This window comes from Pyxicephalus adspersus, chromosome 2 (genome assembly GCF_032062135.1).
Source record: "Pyxicephalus adspersus chromosome 2, UCB_Pads_2.0, whole genome shotgun sequence".
Lineage (NCBI taxonomy): Eukaryota > Metazoa > Chordata > Amphibia > Anura > Pyxicephalidae > Pyxicephalus > Pyxicephalus adspersus.
This window is the reverse complement of record NC_092859.1, coordinates 80,280,846-80,300,394: the sequence shown is the minus strand read 5'-3', so window position 1 is coordinate 80,300,394 and position 19,549 is coordinate 80,280,846. Positions and strand designations below refer to the sequence as shown.

The 19,549-nt window shown below is 36.4% G+C and overlaps 1 protein-coding gene across 1 annotated transcript in view; it reads right to left on the bottom strand.

The window, feature by feature from the left end:
* The window catches only part of PTPRQ (protein tyrosine phosphatase receptor type Q), a gene marked incomplete at its 3' end in the record, with an annotated part of 149,680 nt that overhangs the window by 68,045 nt on the left and 62,086 nt on the right, over positions 1 to 19,549 (bottom strand). Inside the window, 9 exon segments of the mRNA XM_072401206.1 lie at positions 1,571 to 1,731; positions 6,886 to 7,006; positions 8,397 to 8,498; positions 10,103 to 10,285; positions 12,668 to 12,949; positions 14,766 to 15,047; positions 15,396 to 15,503; positions 18,424 to 18,603; positions 18,689 to 18,850. Of these exon segments, the coding sequence (XP_072257307.1) occupies positions 1,571 to 1,731; positions 6,886 to 7,006; positions 8,397 to 8,498; positions 10,103 to 10,285; positions 12,668 to 12,949; positions 14,766 to 15,047; positions 15,396 to 15,503; positions 18,424 to 18,603; positions 18,689 to 18,850 (1,581 nt within the window).

Sequence of the window (19,549 nt, the reverse complement as noted above, 5' to 3'; positions counted from 1 at the left end):
TGTATTCCTAAGGGCTTGTGTGAGAAAGGAAAGTTCATCAAAAGTAAAAAAAAAAAAATGTTGACACAGGCCCTTAGTATTTTGGATCAATATATTTCCTTATCACATATGGTCATGAACTGTGAATGATGTCTAATTGATCCAGTAGTGACTGCAATCAAAATACCGTAGTTGTTTTTTTTTCAATAGTTTAAAGACTGTGACAGTCTGGAATTTTACCCTTCCTTGAAACCGAGATGCATATTGATGTAGTCTGAATATATTAAACATAGGCAGAGGGAACAATCTGATAGGATCCCCCTCCCCCCTTCTTTCTCCTTCCCTGGCTGGCTTAAGGTTGCCCTGGAATACTCCAAGAAGAGACAGGGAGAAAAACAATGTAAAGGAACCTGATAAGCAGGCTGAACCCCTAAAAAAAATATTCAGGTTATGTGACCAAATCTATATTGGTAAACACACTGGGCCTGATTTATTAAAGCTCTCTAAAGCTGGGGAAGGTACACTTTCATCAGTGAAGCTGGGGGATCCCACAAAACTGGAATGAATTTCATTAAAGTAATTTGCTATTCATTAGCAAATGTTTTTAATCCTGGACCAGATCCATTCCAGGTTTGCTGGTTCACTGAGGTTCACTGACGAAAGTGTATCCTCTACAGCTTTGGAGAGTCTTAACCTTCCTGGCAGTATAAATAATGAGTATTTTTAAATATAAGAGCAGTACATTTAAAAATACTCAATACATTTTAAATTTCCCGCCTGGTCCTGCCTACCTGCTCAACCGTCCCGCCCTCCAGTCTAAGGCTCGCAAGCAGGTGCCCAGCTGGCATCTGCTTCCCCTGGCCTCACGTTCCCAACATTCACACGCCGGGGACACAGATGCTGGCTGACATCTGTGTAGCCTGGCAATGACTGGCCGGCATTACCAGGGGAAGCAGATGCCAAGCATTGCTAGAGGACGCCGCAGGCATCTCTGAAGGACGCCATGGGCATCGCTGGAGGACACCTCTGGAACGTGAGAACCAGGTAGGAGTTTTAAACTCCCTTGCAATTCCACCCCGAGTGTGGCTCGGGGTTACCGATTTTGGCACTGGAAATTAACCTCGAGCCACACTCGGGAATACCACCAAGGAAGTTAATAAATCAGGCACCACTGGGTCTGATTTATCAAAGCTCTCCAAGACTTAAGATAATAGACTGTCATAACAGAACTTGGGTGATGCGGCAAACCTGGAATAAATTTCTCAAAATTTTTTTGTTATTAGTTAGCAAATGTTTTTAATCCTGGACCAGATCAATTCTAGGTTTGCTTGATCATCCAGGTTTTCCCATGATAGCCTATTTTCTTTATATATAGCTTTAATAAATCAGGCCCAGTGTGTCTCAACATAATACAATTAAGACACTAGAAGGTATATCAGTTTATAGAGGTTATTAGAGTTTGTATATCACCATTACTCTTTGCATTATTTTGAACTTGAATAGACCTAGAAGAAATATATTATTAACTATAATTGAAAAACAGATCATACAGGACAATGTATTGTTTTTGAAAAACATTTACAGTTCATACCTCCTTCTAAAGTTCTAAATTTTAAAATATCACTTCTAACATTTCCATCTCCAAATCTAGTGCTAGAGGTGACATATGCACTGTATTCATGGTTGCTGTCTAGGTCTTGACATTTCACTGAGGTTTCTTCAACATTAATAGTTTTGTTTGACATTTCATCCCTAAAAAATAGAGAAAAAGATATCTTATACTCCCAAAGTACAACTTAAACATGAATAGGAAAGTGACATTTAAGGATGCATCTCTCAAACTCCCTATAACATAGATGAAAAAAACATATCAGGATAAAACGTTAACATCTCAACTAAAAAAATCCACATATGTGTCAGCTTTATTTACACTCACTTACTCTCTAATACACTTATTAATCCACAAAGCCATTACAATAGCGCTCTTGCTTACATGTCAATGCTATCATTATCAATAAAAATGAAAATGTAAATGAAAAGCAGAATACTCAGGGGGTAAACAATTTTCCTCCTGTAGGCATTTTCAGTTTTTGGAAAAATGGTACTGTGCAATAAAGCCATATTTTATGCAAAAGTAGACATAACCTTCACAGACAGTATATCAACACCACATTGAAAGGGATTAGTTGCCCATTGTAGAAAAAATAGTCCATTCAAAAACAACAAGTATATAGTCCATAAGGCACTGAAACCAGTGAGGTGGAGGCAGGGTCCATGTGGTGCTAATAGTCAGGAGAATCAAGGAACTGAGCTGAGAATTTTTCCGAGGTTCTTTTAACATCATCTTTCAGATACTCTATACTATTATACCATTATTTCATTACCATATCCCCACTGAGGGGGCAATTGTCTGTTTCCATAGTGCTGGTATGCAGAATCCTGCAGCATTGACCAGGTACTTAAGTACTGAGCCGCAATCAGCTTTGAAGAGGATTTTATTATGGTGTAAAGAAAAAAGGATCAGTGGGGACAGTGGTTTCAGTGAACCTTTACATAATACCCCATACACTTTCCCAAAAAATCATTTTATTTATTATTTATTCCCAGCCAGGACATTATCTGCATGGAGTTCGCAGGTTATCCCCGTGTCTGCGTGGGTTTCCTCCGGGTACTCCGGTTTCCTCCGGGTACTCCGGTTTCCTCCCACATCCCAAAAACATGCAGTGAGGTTAATTGGCTTGCCCCTAAAATTGACCTTAGACTACATATGGTAGGCACATTAGATTGTGAGCTCTTTTGAGGATCAGTTAGTGCCATGACTATGGACTTTGTACAGCGCTGTAAAATATCATGGCAATATATAAATACTGTGTAATAATGATAATAATAATATTTTGTGTATATATACAGATAGATAGATAGATAGATAGATAGATACATAGAGACAGGGAGAGAATAAATCTGCCCATCCCTTCAACACTCTCCTGTTAGTGAGTTGTGATCTATGATACAGTTTTTGAACTTTACTACATTTGAGCTAACGAACTCTGGTACAAGAAATCGCTGGCTGCTGCACAGCTCCTACAAGGGATGCTAGGACCGCTAGAGATACCAGGGGCTGGGCATCTGAACCTCAAGAAAGCGGTGTCCAAAGTACTTTCTCGGATCTCTGTGTCACCTTCCAATTGAAGAAAAGCAATCATTTTGGAGCTTATGAAAGAATATAATAGCTCTTTAAATAAACTATCCCAAGTTCATTACTGTGCAGCCATGCCAAGGTATAATATTTGATACCAAAGCATTTACATTCCTATTATTTTTCAAGCAAACTTTGGACCAGACCCTCTTTTTTCACTTACATACAGCTGTGTATGTACACCTCATTTACTGTGCATGTTGATTTTTTTTCAAAATATTTAAATAGGCAGACATTAAATCTTTATTTAGTGGCCACAACTAGAGGTCATGTACTTGAACAAATTATGGATACATTTGATATGGTGTGTTCATTATCATAATTTATCATAAATAAAAATACAGATTTTTCACATGGGAAATGTAAGTAAACTCCTACTACCACCTCAAACCCATGAAATTAGAATCTGAAGTTTCAGATGATGGGGACTGTCTTATTTAAACCTCAAATATTTAAGCTCTGGTGATCCCTTTACTGTTGACTGTGGTGTCAATTTACAAAGATTTAAAAATGCTTCTAAGACCCTCAGAAGAAGGTTATGGATGGAAGAGTCTTTAAAGATCACCAAATATTTGAAATCATTATCATTATCCCCTAACAAAGTAATCTAAGTGGTTTAGAGTTCAAATGACTTCCATTTTGTGCAGGGCCGGTAATCTCCACAACTGTAGGCCATGAGCTAATCATTTACAACTAAAAGAAGGCTCTGTAAGAACAGCAAAATTTTATAAGGGTATTACTCTCCAAACAGGGTATAACTCTCCAAACAGCTGCAGTAGAAATTTAACCTGTACAATTGTGTCAGGAGAAATATTTTACTGTCTAAAAAAAACATGCAAGAAATAAAAACAGATAAAGGACAATCATCTCAGGAAAATGTTCTGTAGACGGATGAATGAGTGACTAGGTTGTTTGTCCACAGCAACAGCAATGAAGCTTGGTATGAAGTAAAACATTTAAACAGCTTTTAAAAATAGTATGTGTGAGGGTGATTTTATGTTTTATAGCTTTTTTATTTAAATTTTTTAGTTTATATTCATTAGATGATCTATTAGTTAAACAGCAACATTTGTTGATACAATAATGATCACAAAGCTTAGATAGATTATTATTATTATTATTATTATTATTATTATATTACGCAGCGGTGAACATTAAATAGGGGTTGCAAATGACCAACAAATACAGACAAGGGAGGACCCTGTCCCGAAGAGGTTACAATCTAGGAGGTGGGGGATGTAACTCACAATAGGAGGGGAGATATGTAGTGGTGGGAAGTAGTGACGGTCTCAAAGGACAAAAGAAAATGGGTAGGCAAGTTTGAAAAAAAAATGGGTTTTGAGTGCTCTTTTAAATGAGCAGAAAGTACCGTGTTTCCCCGAAAATAAGACACTGTCTTATATTTTTTTTGGCTCCCAAAAACACACTAGGTCTTATTTTCGGGGTAGGTCTTAAAAATAAAAAAAAAACTTACCTTTCGGAAGACGCGAGCCCGAGTTCTGGCTTCTGACTGGCGGAGTGCATGTAGTATCACTCCGCCTGTGACAGGAGCCGGAACTAGAAAGAAAGCATCGGCTTGTGCGGCTCCGGAGTGTGCACTGCCGCATGCTTTCTTTCAGTGTCCCGCTGCCTTCACAGGGAAAGAACACGACTCGGTGAGTACTGTCCTCCGGTTTTTAATTTATGTATGCTTTTCTTTTCTTTTTCTCCTCTGACCTGCTGTATGTAGTTAAGGGGGATCTTGAGCAGGGGTGGGCTGGCTGTTACGGACCCCCGCGTGGGGGGGGGGTGCGGGCGCTAGGGCTTGCGTGCGGATTATTAAGCTTTAGATTAGGATATTAAATTTTAGATGGGGGTATTAAGCTTTAGATATTTTAGGCTGAATTACAGTTTTGGGTGGGTTTTTTTTTTTTTAACTGGACAGATTTACACTAGGTCCTATTTTCGGGGTAGGTCTTATATTAGGGCAGGTTTAGAAAATAGTGCTAGGTCTTACTTTCGGGGTAGGTCTTATTTTCGGGGAAACACGGTAGGAGCAAGCCGAATAGGTTGGGGAAGACTGTTCCAGAGAATTGGGGCAGCTCTAGAAAAGTTTTGTAGCCATACATGTGATGAGGTTATGAGTGAGGAAGTCAGTTAAAGGTCATCGGAGGAGCGGAGAGAGCGGTTGGGGGAGTATTTTTTTTTACCAGGTCAGAAATGTAAGTGGGACAAGAACTGTGTAGGGATTTGAAGACAAAGCACAGGAGCTTGAATTTGATTCTAAGGTGAAATGGAAGCTAGGGAAGAGAACTACAAAGAGATGCAGCAAAAGAGGAGCGGAGGGAAGGATGGATGAGTCTGGCTGCAGCATTCATAATAGATTGTAGAGGTGAGAGTCGGGTTAGTGGAATACCGGGTTAGAGAAGGATGTTACAGTAGTCCAGAGGGGAGATGATAAGAGCGTGTACAAGGAGTTTGGTGGTCTCTGGGGACAGGTAGGGGTGAATTTTTGAGATGTTGCGTAGATGAAAGTGACAGGACCTGGAAATGTTCTGAATAAGGGGGGTAAATGACAGGGCAGTCAAAGATGACAAGGTGCCTGAGGGGAGGGCAGAATAACTGTGTTGTTAACAGTTGGAAATATGTCAGGGGGAGATTTTGAATTTGACGGGGGGATGATGATGAGTTCGGTTTTATCCAGGTTGAGTTTCAGAAATCTGTCGGACATCCATGATGATATGGCTGACAGGCAGCATGAGACCTTATCCTGTGGGAGACTGAGGGAGACAGGTCAGGGGTGGACAGAAAGATTTAAGTGTCATCAGCATACAGATGGTACTGGAAGCCAAAGGAGGATATGAGACTACCGAGAGAGGAGGTGTACAGAGAAAAGAGAACCGGTCCAAGGACTGACCCTTGGGGAACACCAACAGGGAGAAGAGTGGGCGAGGAGGAGACACCATTGAAAGAAACTTGAAAGGAGCAGTCGGACACATAGGAAGCAAACCAAGAGAGAGCAGTGTCACTGATACCAATGGAACGCATGATTTGTATTAGAAGGGGGTGATCAACAGTGTCAAAATAGGAGAAAAGATCAAGGAGAAGAGGGAGGGAAAAGTTGCCTTGAGACTTAGCTGATGAGGTCATTGGCCACTTTAGTAAGGGCTGTTTCAGTGGAATAGGCAGCTTGAAAACCAAACTGGAAAGCGTCAAGGAGAGAGTTGGTGCTCAGGTAATCGGTGAGTCTTTTGTAGACAAGGCGTTCAAGAAGTTAGGAACCATATGGGAGGAGGGAGATAGGGCGGTAGTTAGAGGGTAGGGAGGGGTCCAGTGAGGGTTTCCTCAGGAGAGGGATAATTATGGCATGTTTGAAAGTTGAGGGGTATATACCAGATGAAGTGAACATATATAGACTGGCTAATTCAAACTCTGATATGAAATCCATTAACATATTGTGGGGATTTAAAATGGGCAGGTTATTGAAATAAAACCCACAAATTATATTGAATGTACATAAAAAAATACAGAACCACATACACGTAATTACTGATATCTGGTTAATTCAATTGGTTATATTGCAAATTATATGACCATAATTATTATTATTTTCAGCCAGCCACCTCATCATTTGCACATTCATGTTGGCAAACCAAAGGAAGTCTAACTGTACCTGGAGACTTTTATAGAAAATGTACTATTTCCTAAAACAAGTTTTTTTAATGTCTTACCAGATATAAACTGTGTAGAAGAGGATAATCCCATTTGGCTCAAGAGGTGGTAGCCATGATAACTTTACAATTATACTTGACATCTCTTTTATACCAAGAAATCGTGGTGGAGTCGATGGAGCTGTAAGGAGGAAAAACAAAGATATGCATGCCAATCAAACAATCCAAAATTATTTGCATAAAACCCATCCACAGAAACTGCACTTTAAAAACGATCCAGGAACAGGTATTTCCACTCCATCGGCTCCAATAACACTGTGTTACTTTCTTGGCTACAAAAATGAAGGACAATTTTTCATGGTGGTATTAACACATCTGTTTCTGTGATTCAATGGAAAGAACGATTTCATGAGAACACAGATCAGTAGGCATACCACAGTGATTTGCCTAATATATTGTACAAATTCAGCGCTGTAATATTTTTTTCCAATAAACGCAAAAATCAGCTTTATAGGTGTGAATGCATGTAAAAATAAAGTTATCTGCAACACAACTCCTCTGGGGGAAGAAAGCTGGAAATAATTATTTCAGCCTTCAAGAGGTGGGAAAATTCCTGCTGGGCATAACATTGGTAGATCATAAAAATATGGGATTGCTTGCAAGGCTTAAAGTGTTCCATGCTACACAACATATAACACACACTGACGCCACATTAATAAAACAGGAAATAATACATATGTCATCTCTGTTTCCATCACAATGTAATCATGCTGAACATGCACTTATTTTGCAGCATGCAAATCAAATGAAATACTTAAAGTCAGCTTTTGATGTTAAATAGATCTTTTCAGCTTTAAATTCTAGACATTTCTTTTAGTTGAGCTCCCTAAGTAAAAATAAGAATTTTTTGATGTGACTAAGGTTAAGTTTCGCAAGCTTTTATGAAGAATCAATTTACATATTTTGCTTAATAATCATATTTATCACTATAATCTTTTTTACTGTGATGAATTAACATAACTTTGCACCTGCCTGCAAATCTAAAAGTAGACTAGAGTGGTTTTGAGGCGTTATTAGACCAATTAATGCTTTATTCAGTGAATTTTAATTTAAAACCCACCTGCTGCAGCTATTTCTTTTAGTATTAGAAAAGCAATAGATTAGTGAGAAGGCTTAAAAGCTCTTGTTTTAGGGAGGGAGTAGTAGCAAGAGGGAGAAAAATATATATTATATGGCTTAGGTCTGCTTAATGCCTAACGCTAATTTTACTGCTTTATGTTAACAATGAGATTTCACTCGTAATGGCAGCATGCGGATAACTTAAATATGTAAACCCCGCCTTTTTATCGATGTGTATGGCCCTTACAGTTAAAATCTGATCTGTATGATCACATTTTGTTCTTGAGAGTGAATTTGGATGCAAAATCATCCTGGGTTTGGGAAGTATTGAGCACTCTAGCATGATTAAATCCTAAACTGAGACTTTGAGTAAACTGTTAAATTTATACTATTCAGAGTTAGTGCCATAAATTATCCAAAAATACAGGATTACAAAAACTGTTCCCTCTTACCATCTTCTTCTGTAGTAATGTTTTGTGGCTCACTGTGTATACCTTCTCCTTTCACAGTACTAGCAGACACTTTAAGTACATAACTAGTATATTTGCGCAAACCTAAAAATCAAAGAAATCAACTCCATGTCAACATTTTTAATTTTATAGATAAAGTAAAAGAAAATAAAACTGTAAACATGTAATCAATAACTGAAGATAAGACAATAGTTTGAAAGAAACAATATTTAAAAATGCACCATTCTTCTTAGATCATTTCACTTAAAGTTGACCTTCAGGATCCTCTTATTCTACTTCCAACCACCTCTGACTGGTGACAAACAAAAAAGTACAAGAACGTGTGTTGCTCCATTACCAAGGTTTCTCTCTTTTTCAGTGTACAAGAGGCAGGGTCCTTCAGGTGTCCAAGGTACTGCCTATGTGATCTGAACACTTCATATTGGCTAACCTCTTGGGAGGGTCCTCTCAGCATCCAGAAAAGAAGTCTGCAGTAGTGCTGTACACACGTGAAATAATTATCGTTAGAAAACGAACAATTACCGACTTATCAATGATTATTTACAATTATTTTGATCGATCAAATAGTGCACAAGTCTGTACATGCTGAAGTGATATGTTCCTTCAAATTTAATCCACCACACATCATGTACACACGCTAGATATGATCGTTTGAACGATGCAGGAAGTGACGTGTACTGGAGAAGTGTACGGCAGAACCATCCACGATCACTGAATCACCGTCACCCAATCAGATCTGCCCGGACAGTCATTGGTTTTTAGCGACATTACTCCTTCATCGGCGTCATTGGCCAGTCGTTGTGCACTTTTTTTGTTAACAATTATCGGAGGATTGGTCGTTAATCGTTTGTTTCCAACGATAAATATTGCACGTGTGTACGTAGCCTTAGTGTAGGGAACTGACAAGCAACAGGTACACCTTCAGTCCCCTGCACTCAGAAACAGCACTGGAAAGCATCCGAATAGAAAAAATAAACTGATACCTTTCTTCACAAAGTAGACATATTGGAATTATTTAAACTTGAGCTTCTGGAATACATCAACCATGATACAAATAGCAATGCTATCTAACTGAATCTGAATAGGAATCCCCAATGATTAATCGGATTAACATAATGGTGATTTATTAAAGCTCTCCAAGGCTGGAGAGGATACACTTTCATCAGTGAAGCTGAGTAATCAAGCTATTCTGAAATAGATTTCTTGAAAGTTATTTGCTATTTGCTATCAAATGTTATCAATCCTGGACCAGATCTAATCCAGGTTTGCTGGACAACCCAGCTTCACTCATGAAAGTGTATCCTCTCCAGCCTTGGAGAGCTTTAATAAATCAGGCCCGATGTCTCCATATGCATTGGATAAGCAAAAAAAAAAATATGTACCAAAATCACAACTTGTTCAGGTTTTTTTTTAAACTCTACATCACAAAAGTATTTTATATTTTAGTAAAACATTAATAAAATATTAACAAGAACATCTACATTCAATTCAAAACAATTTTCTATTTATGTGCCTTCCACGTGCAAACTTTATGTCTTTCCTACCACAAACAATGTACAAGTTTGCAATATGCATGTCTCTGAACACTTTAGAACACCGGCGGAAATCCTGCATTTCTGTGACTTGCCCTTTGTTGTATTTACGCAAAAGTACATGTCAAAACACTGAATACAGTTTGAAAAATGTACCTGAAATGCTGTGTGTTAAGTGAGGTGTGTCTGTTGCACTTTCTACAGTTCCATTTTGCCATGTTATATACACTGTGTAATATATTATTATTCCATTAGGTATGGATGGTGGGAAATAGGAAACAATTATTTCTGTTGATGAAACATTCCTATATGTTATATTTTCTGGAGCGCTGTCAGGTACTGAAACAAAAAAAAAAACACAAGAACATTTAGAAACACAATGCCTTTAAAAATTTGCCTGCCTTAGCAATGGAGAGAGATCATGCTGAAACATATATTTACTGATAAAGAATAAACTATTTAACTAGAACAAGAGACACATGCAGGTTTCCTGAGAGAGATGTTTTAAGGTTAGATATTATGAATGACATCCCAAAAATATGATATGGGAGGACAAAGGAAACCTAAACATAAATATCAAAAACGTTTTTTTGGATATGTGTCCAAAATTTTACGAGTGTACCTAGTAGTAGAAGTATTTACCTAATTGCTACCTTATTCTGGCCTCTAGATTTTTGAGGGATGAGGGGCCTTATGGACCATTCACAAAAATATGAGACTAAATTGTGATTGGCCAACAGATTTCCTATTAAAGCTATATATATTTAGTGCTTGAATTTCCTTATTATCCTAAATTTTTGCAACTATATTTTACATTAAAATAATAATAAAAAAGTTTGCAATAGACCATTGCACTTTGTTTTCTCTATTCATCATGACCATCCAGTTAAATGAGTTTCGTTGTTTCCTCATAAATGAATTTTCCTGTGAGAAACAGCTCTTTACAGTTTATGACTATATGTTCCGCAAACTATTCCCATATGTAACAGTCATAAATCAGATAATGGAACAGGTAACATGCTGATTTTGATTCTTTTATCATTATTATTTATGTCTACACTAAATGTGTTACCTAAAGTGCATATATATATATATATATATATATATATATATATATATGTCTCAAATTATACTGCATATATATTACTATTAGGGGTGATTTAGACCTAAAGGCTGTTGAATAAACTTGACCTTTATTTACTTTGAATTGCCATTTGTAGCCTATTACGTGCTAGCAAAATTAAAAAAAACTTTGACAGATCTACATAAAATCACAGTACATCACACTAAATATTCCTTTTTCCTATTCCTTGGTTCCTTGAATAGTAGGCCATCAGTGAAAAAAATAATTTAGGGGCTTTTGAATGAAACTCTTCTTTACCTATACTTACTTTACTCTTCTTATTCTTACCTTACCTATTCTTACGCTTCTTTACCTATTGTAAAAGATGTTATTTTTTTATTGAAAGTTGTTGACTAAATGTGGTGATTTTTTATTAAAATACATAAAGACTTAGCTACATAAGTATAATGTTGTTCTACCACATGTTTTAGGAGAACCTGTAGCACCTGCATGTTGCATTTAATATTTGTGTGTCACAAGGACTACTGATCAGTGTGAAAGCCACATTATAACTATTTATTGTTGAAAAATAGGGAGGAAAAAACAGTTTGGAACATAATACAATAAAGAGGAGTCTAAAATAGCAAGTATTTTGGGATGAAAATAGAATATTAATGTATTAGTTTTTCTTTACTTTGCCCGTTAGTAGCCACATGTACAGGAAAAATAAATATTAGGAAATATATGGGCATGCTTTCCAAGACGAATAAAATGATGTATACAAATTACCATCTTCCCCAGTTCTTACAAAGAGTGGACTACTTGATCTTGATCCTGATCCCACAGATGTACTGGCTTTAATGGTGACAATATAATTGGTAAACTTTTTGAGGTTGCTAAGGATAATAGAGCATTCACTACTATTGAAATACTGAGCTTTCTCTGTAGTATCAAGACACAAGATTGAGTAATACTTAATAACACCATTGGGGGAAGAAGGTGGAGAGTAAAACAGCTGTACGGAGGTAGAGTTTAGAGTTCGGTAGGACAGATTATGAGGTGGATCATCAGGAACTGAAAAAAGAAAGAACACAGAAAAAAGAGAAAAATACCATTTTAAATTATATTTATACAAATCCCAAAGTACACAATACACATGAGCTCAGAAAATTTTACACAGATTTCAGCATTTTCTCAAAGTAGATCTTTAGCCAAAACTCTTTTTTTAGTTTTGGATGGAGCTAGGAAGGAACTCTTGTCAGGGTTTACTGTAGTTGTAGACTCCATTGGAGAGATTTTTTTTCATTTCCAGGCTGGTAAAAAGCTAAGCCGGGACAGGGCATGAAGTACCACATGATAGCACCACAGCTAGAAATAAAAATGCTCTAACCTCAGTCAGATTGTATTGTTGTCTTTAGCGATTTTCTCTCCTTACCTGTCTGCTAAAAGTTTGAACTGCCAGAATAGCAAGTAAGGGGAAACAAAGGCCCATGGAGCTGTAAAACTTGTCTGGGGTCCTATCCGTTTCCCATTCTATTCAAATCTATAAACGCATATTCAAAAATTTATTTTTTTGTATATGGATGAATAAGCAACTAAACTATGTCAATCAATCCTACTTATGGTCAAAGTCATGTATATGAATTGCATGAGCTTACCATCTTCCATGGTGGTGATGTGCAGTATTTCACTCGATTGGTTTCCATCTCCATGTGTTGTATACCCAGATACAATAACCCGATACTGGGAATATTTCTTAAGGTCTGACAAAACAATTAAAGCCTCGCTACTGTTGCTTGTGAGAGTATGTGAGGAGTTCCAGTAGATAATTTTATAAAACAAAATAATTCCATTAGCATGTACAGGAGGTTGCCATGTAAGTAATACTCTGGTGGAAGATAGATTTCTGTAGAGCAAATCATATGGTGGACTACTTGGAGCTAAAAAAAAAAGTAGTAAAAAAAACAAAAAAACTGTTAGAATGAAAAGAAATGAAATATGGACTTTATACCTTGGAAAACATGAAAAATATTTTCAGTGATATTCAGGGTCTAATTCACAAATAGGTTTTACAGTTTACAGGCACACTCATTGCACATAGTTACCTGGTTAGGACCTAGAACTGCAGAGGTGAGAGTGCTAGCAACCCCTTCATCAATGCTGTCCCAGATTATTAAGTTTTATGGCATTTGTCTTTATAAATATATATTTGGTTTGGTTTACTATTAAGCCTTGCTATAGAAAACCATATAATAAAGGGTCAGTTCACCCAAAGCTTGTTGTCATTTGCACTCTATTGAACTTTAAAATTTTTCAAACTGCAATTTTCATTTCATCTATTTCATTATAAAGAGGAAAATTATTTAATAATTCTAATGACTGTCATAGCAAATACTGTTACTTTAACTAAATGCTTCTACAATACTATGTAGAAGTAGAAGTAGAGAAGTAAAACTTTCTGCAAAAAAAACACTTCCTGTAGAGAAATAATATTGGCTTCATCTACAAGACTACAAGATTCAGTATCTAGGAATTCCCATCTATTTGCAATGTGTACCAAAAAGCATGTAATATTTATCCCTGCAAAGCTCTGATTGCATGACATCCCCATGACTCTGGCAATGCAATATGTATCATGTAACAATGTGATGTAAAATTTGTGTATGGTGGGATTTTCAAAGCTTCTATAGCTACAAGTGGAAGATAAACATCTTTACTGTTATGGATAGCACCAACACTAAAGAGCCAGTTATTATTATTTTAACATTTTCAACTAATTTAACATTTTCAAAAAATTTTTGGTATACCCTGGGAAATATACAGATTAGCTCTAAAGTAAACATGGTGTAAAGATACAAACATTTAGGTATCTACATACAAGCAGAAGCACTGTAATTTGTCTAACCCAGGGCCAACTTTAATGCTTGGCTTATGAACTTTGAGCCTGAATTGCTCTGTTGTGCTTGCAGCTACAGAGGTCAACGAGGGTTGGCTTGAAACTCATGCACTTCTTGTTAAAAAGGAAGCGGATGCAAGAAGCTGTGTCCAAAGAAATGCAGACAGAGCATACATAACTAATAACCAATGTTGCCTGTGGCTTTCCTGTAGCCGATCTTTTCCTTTTAAGTAACTTACCATGTTTTACATGTTCTGTGTGGAAATGGCTATTTTGGTAAAGGCAGGTCTTTGCATCCTCATATCAGAACTTACAGCTAAGAGAAAAGTGAGCGGCACAGTGCCATCACTAAATCACATCAAATATTTTCTAATACTAGCAGTCACCAGGCAGCACTGCCTTACATATCACACAGCAGATACACAGTTATGAGGATGTAAGTACAGAAGTGTCTAGAAGCACATACCAAGTTCTCCACTGCTATTTTTTTAGGAGGAATTTAGGGCACAGTATTTTTTTGGATGCAGCTTAGGAACAATTACATTTTTTAAATATTTGCTTTTATATAGAAAATTGTTACTTTTTTCAGTTTTGGAATAAGGAAGTAATCAGATTTTGGTCTAAGCAGTACTCTTGTACTTAAAAAGGTATCAAAAACAGTACTTAACTTTTACATTTTAACTAAACTTGCTCAACTTTTAAATTCTGTTCTATATATTAGTGACAAACGTAATCATGAGTTTGCAGTGTCAGGGTATAGAACAAATTAATTCAGCAGAAAGAAATTTACATTAGTTGATCAAGCTACATTTAAACATCATACCTTAGCACCAGCTGCAATTTAAAGTATTTATACTTACCAGTTTCAGAGGTTTTTATTGGAAGAACTGGTGTTGACTGGTTTCCATGTCCTAACATAGTGTAAGCTCGAACAGAAATTCTGTAAAGGGTGTATGGATTTAAATCAGTCAATGTGCAGCTTGTTGAAGAGGTGTTTTGTGAGAGTATAACTGTTGAGTTTGTGTAGATGATTTCATAAAGGATAATAATTCCATTGGGTTCTAAAGGTGGGGACCATTCCAAACTAATGGAAGTCGCATTCACACCAGTTGAAACCAGATTCTGAGGTGGTGATCCTGGAACTGTAATTAGAAATACAAGTACAAATGTATTAATGAATATGTACACCTAATGTTTCTTTGCTTCAGTTATCACTAGTTTAAACATGCTTTAAACAGATCATAAAGTTGGCTCAAACTTAAGATCCTCAAATTTCTGCCAAACAAGAGATCATGTGAATATAAATCCAATCAGGTTTAAAACTCAGACTAAGTTTAGAGCTATTTAGCTCTGTAAACACTTTTGCTTTTTTCTTATTAACAATCAGATTGAGAAAAGGAACAAATAAATCAATCAGTTTAGGAAAGCCAATACATGAATGGTGCCAATAAAATTACCCTACCAGAATCAAATTCAATATGTACACTTACCATCTTCTAAAGTTCTTACAAAAATATCATTTTCATCAGAAAGGTTGCTTTCACCTGCTGTGTTTGAGGCTGTAACACGCATCTTGTAATCAGTGTACTTTCTTAAGCCTATGAAATAATGTAGTTTTCATAAATATGTTAGCTAATATGTAATATATATTCATAATAATGAAAGAATAACATAATCACTGCTTTCTTTCACCCTTCCTGCCTTTTTCACTTCTAGATGCTACACTTTACTAAAAAAAAAAAAAAAAAAAGTTGCAGCTTTGATCCTGCTGATATCTGTTTTTTCTACGTTGTATTCATTGTGATATGCACTAGAATGAAGGCTCTGCAATTCTTCATCTGTTTCAATTCTGTTATATGCTACCAGTAAAAGGATTCAAATAATATGCCTATCTTGTAGTAAAAAATAATTTTGCACCACAGACAAGATGCTAGAGTACACCCACATCATCTCATCTGCATGCCCTAAGTAAAAAGCCCAAGACCCTCCACTGCTGGGAGAAGGTTAAGGGCCTGAAAGGGCAGACTTATCCAAAAACAAATATATATATATATATATATATATATATATATATATGGTTATGCTTTCTTATACAAATAAATTTGTATTCAGTAGCCACCCCTAGACATTCAAGTGCATTTTAAATTGTCTTCCAAAGTGGCCTGGAAGGGCAGCAAGGGTGGCCCAAAGGCTTAATGTCTCCTTTCCAGACACACTGGAAAGGGTCTGGTTCATTTCCATGGGGTAATAGAAAGCTTTTATTAAATCCTAATCCGGAGTGCGGCAGAGACATTTATTTTACCTGTTGTTACTCAATGTGCTTTATCCTGAATATTATTGCTTGATGACTTGATTATGGGCAATAAAAAAAAAAAATCTAAAAAAAACTGCAATAATGTGTTGAGTTTTATTTCGGCAAAAGATTTTGTCATGGTTCCATTTCTTCAATTGGGTAGGGGGAACTGATTTATCCCATTACCCATTCCATTGGGTGAAGGGATTGGATACTTGGAAGCCCCTTAATAATGGGCTTTTAGATTTCTGATAAGCCCCACAACCCCCCCCCCCCCCCCCTCCATATTGGGGGAAAAGATTTTTGAAAAAGGTTCATTCACTAAACTTATGGGATCCTCTCTTTATTGCTGGGGAAAGGCATACGCCCTTTTAAAGACAGGAATGACTGTCTTTCTTGTCCATTCCAGAACCCACTGCTTCCCTTGAAAATTAAAAGTCCCATACATAACAAAACTTCCTGTCTATACTGGACCAAATGCCTTCCCTGAACAGTAACGTCTCAACATCTCATAGTTTACCACACCACCACTAATGCCTAGAAAATTATCTGGTTAGGGCAAGCTCATTTTTATATACTGTATAAAAATAATAACACGTATAGCTTTAAAGCATTACCAAAGAAAGTTATTTAACAAATGTATTTTGACTGTCAGCATATTGGCCTAAAAACAGAATAAAACTACATGCCAGCTTTGTCTCCTTTTTACTTTATTAGGGTTGACTGAGGGCATCAAGTTTAGAATCTATTACTAGGAAGAATGAAAGCAATGATAAATGACAATGATAAAATGGCAATGATAAACAGTCACAATACCATAAAAATGTGATTATTATGTGTTGCTAAATAGACATGAGGATTAATACTACAGCAGGTTGTCAGATCCTGTAAATCTAAAGGAGGCTGGGAGAAACTGCAAAGATGCTATAGGAAACAAACACTAGGGATATTCTACAGTAGACTGTAATAGGTTTCAGATATGCTAAAAGAGAGGGTTAGAGTCTGAAAGCATGTTGAAATAGTTGGCCAAAAGTGGCATAAATGGTACACAAGTCTGCCAAAGACTAAAGTCATTCTGCCATGAAGGCAATAGTAGAGGTTACTGAAAAAGGTGTAGCCTTGTAACATTACACATGCATACAGCCTAGTTATTTAATCTTTTCCTTAATCTAAACCTAGTTAAAGATGACTAAATACCCTTTCTGCCACACATATATGTTAACGGATATTAGCAATACAAATATTATTTATAAATGACCAAAGACAAAAATAGACTATACTGTCCCAGAAGCCAGTCTACTGTTATTCTGGCTGTATGTCTGTAAACACATTCAGCTGTTCACAATTAGTGTGAACAGTTGTCTTTAAAACAGAAACAAACACATTTTGGCCTAGTAACCATATTCTCAGCCAGCTATGTACCTAACACAGAGCCAAACAAGACAAATCCCTCACCCTAATGTGGAACTACAAGTGCCAACTTAGCCATTCCAGAGGAAAAAGCTGTCACAATACCACTGCTGTCACTATTTGCTTATCATATAAATACTGTCAACCAGTGAACACCATTCTCAGTAAGATTGTCAGAACAAGGTGGCACTGTATATATCCTTCTGCCATAAGGCTCCTGCTGTATAACAACTCTTAAGTCTCCACATGGAGACATTAAGGAGACATACACCTTGTATGCCCACCCATGTGCCCAGATCTGATGGAACCCTCTTAGCCCCTTTGCTTTATAAAGCTTGAGGAAAATGATGCTGTTTGAGGAAAACTCTCACACGACTTCAAACCTAATACTAAAGCAAACCATAATCACTAAATTAACCTTAACACTTACGTGAAACATAGTAAACTAAATCTATTCTCTACACAAAGAGATACAGTGCCCCTAAACCTTCTCCTTTAGCTTTATTGAAGTCAATGTAAAAACTAATCATAACCTTACAAAACAGATAATATAATTAGGATAAAAAAACATGTGCTCATAATGCTATCACTGTTTCATGCAAAAATAATTAACACTTGATGGCAAAAAGCAACAAGCAATCTGTTACAGAAGCCACTAAAATAAATATTTAACTGTATTGTTCTAATGTTATTCTCTTCTGTTACATTTATTAGTATACATACAACTATATTTCCTAATATGCATGTATGTTTTCTCTAAGCATTACAAATTTTTAAAATAAAAATAGGATTAAAAGATTTTATAAAAATTATACCTTGAATGAGGATGCTCGTGTTGCTTGTTATTACATGAAAGGCCTCTCTGGTATATATATCCATTGCATAGACTGTATAGTGGGTTATCATCCCATTGGGCTCCAGAGGTGGATCCCAGTACACCATAACTGATGTTGAACTTATGTTATAATAACTTATGTTAGTGATTGAGCTTGGAACTAAAAACAAAAAAGGCATTGTCAAATTATTATTTGGCAAATAGCATTTAACCATTTTTACTAGCCCTTGGAGGCTAAATATTACCTTGCTCACTTGTCCTTATGACTATATCTGTTGGTGGTCCTTCTCCAACGGTTGTAAAAGCAGAGACACTAATTGTATAGTCAGTAAAAGGTGTAAGCTTCTCAACAGTGTAGGACAGCTGTTCAACCTCAATGTTGATTCCATATTGCACATTCTCAGTAGCTAGAAACAGTATAGTTAGTACTTTTATATATACAACACAGGCTGGGATAATAATAAACAATAAACAAATTTCAGACAAATTCATAATAAAAATATAAATTACATCATGTGCTCAATTCAGACCTCAAGAGATAGCAACCCTCTGACTTGGGTCTTTGGGTCCAGTGTGGAAGACTTCATTGATTTCTTGACCACTCTTTGATATTGTATGGGGCATGTTTTCTGTCTCAAATTTATATTTTGAAGAAATCTTTGCCAATAATACTTAATTTATATACTGGTGTTTAGTATAAAGAGATTTGCAGATTTTAGCACTTCTTTGTGAGTGATTATAACTCATTATAACTGTATAGTATTGGTTTATTAACAGTGTATAGTGTATGCCAAGCCATATTTAGAGTAAGTAAATATTAAAACTTCAGATGCAATTTTACTGCTATTCATGAAGCTGTTAGCATGCATACAGAAATCCAATTTCTGCTGCTAGAAATGATCTTTCATGACCTGTTCTAGTGACAGAGCAATAGAACTGTCCAGTTATATGGAGCGAGGAGAGGAAGGAATGCAAAGGAAGAACCCCGCTGCATCCTTTTACATAGGAAATTATAGTAGTCCACCCCACTTGATCATTTAGTGATCTGCCATAATGGATCATTAAACAAAGATGGAGGACCACTGAATGCAAGCTGTATATAGTTT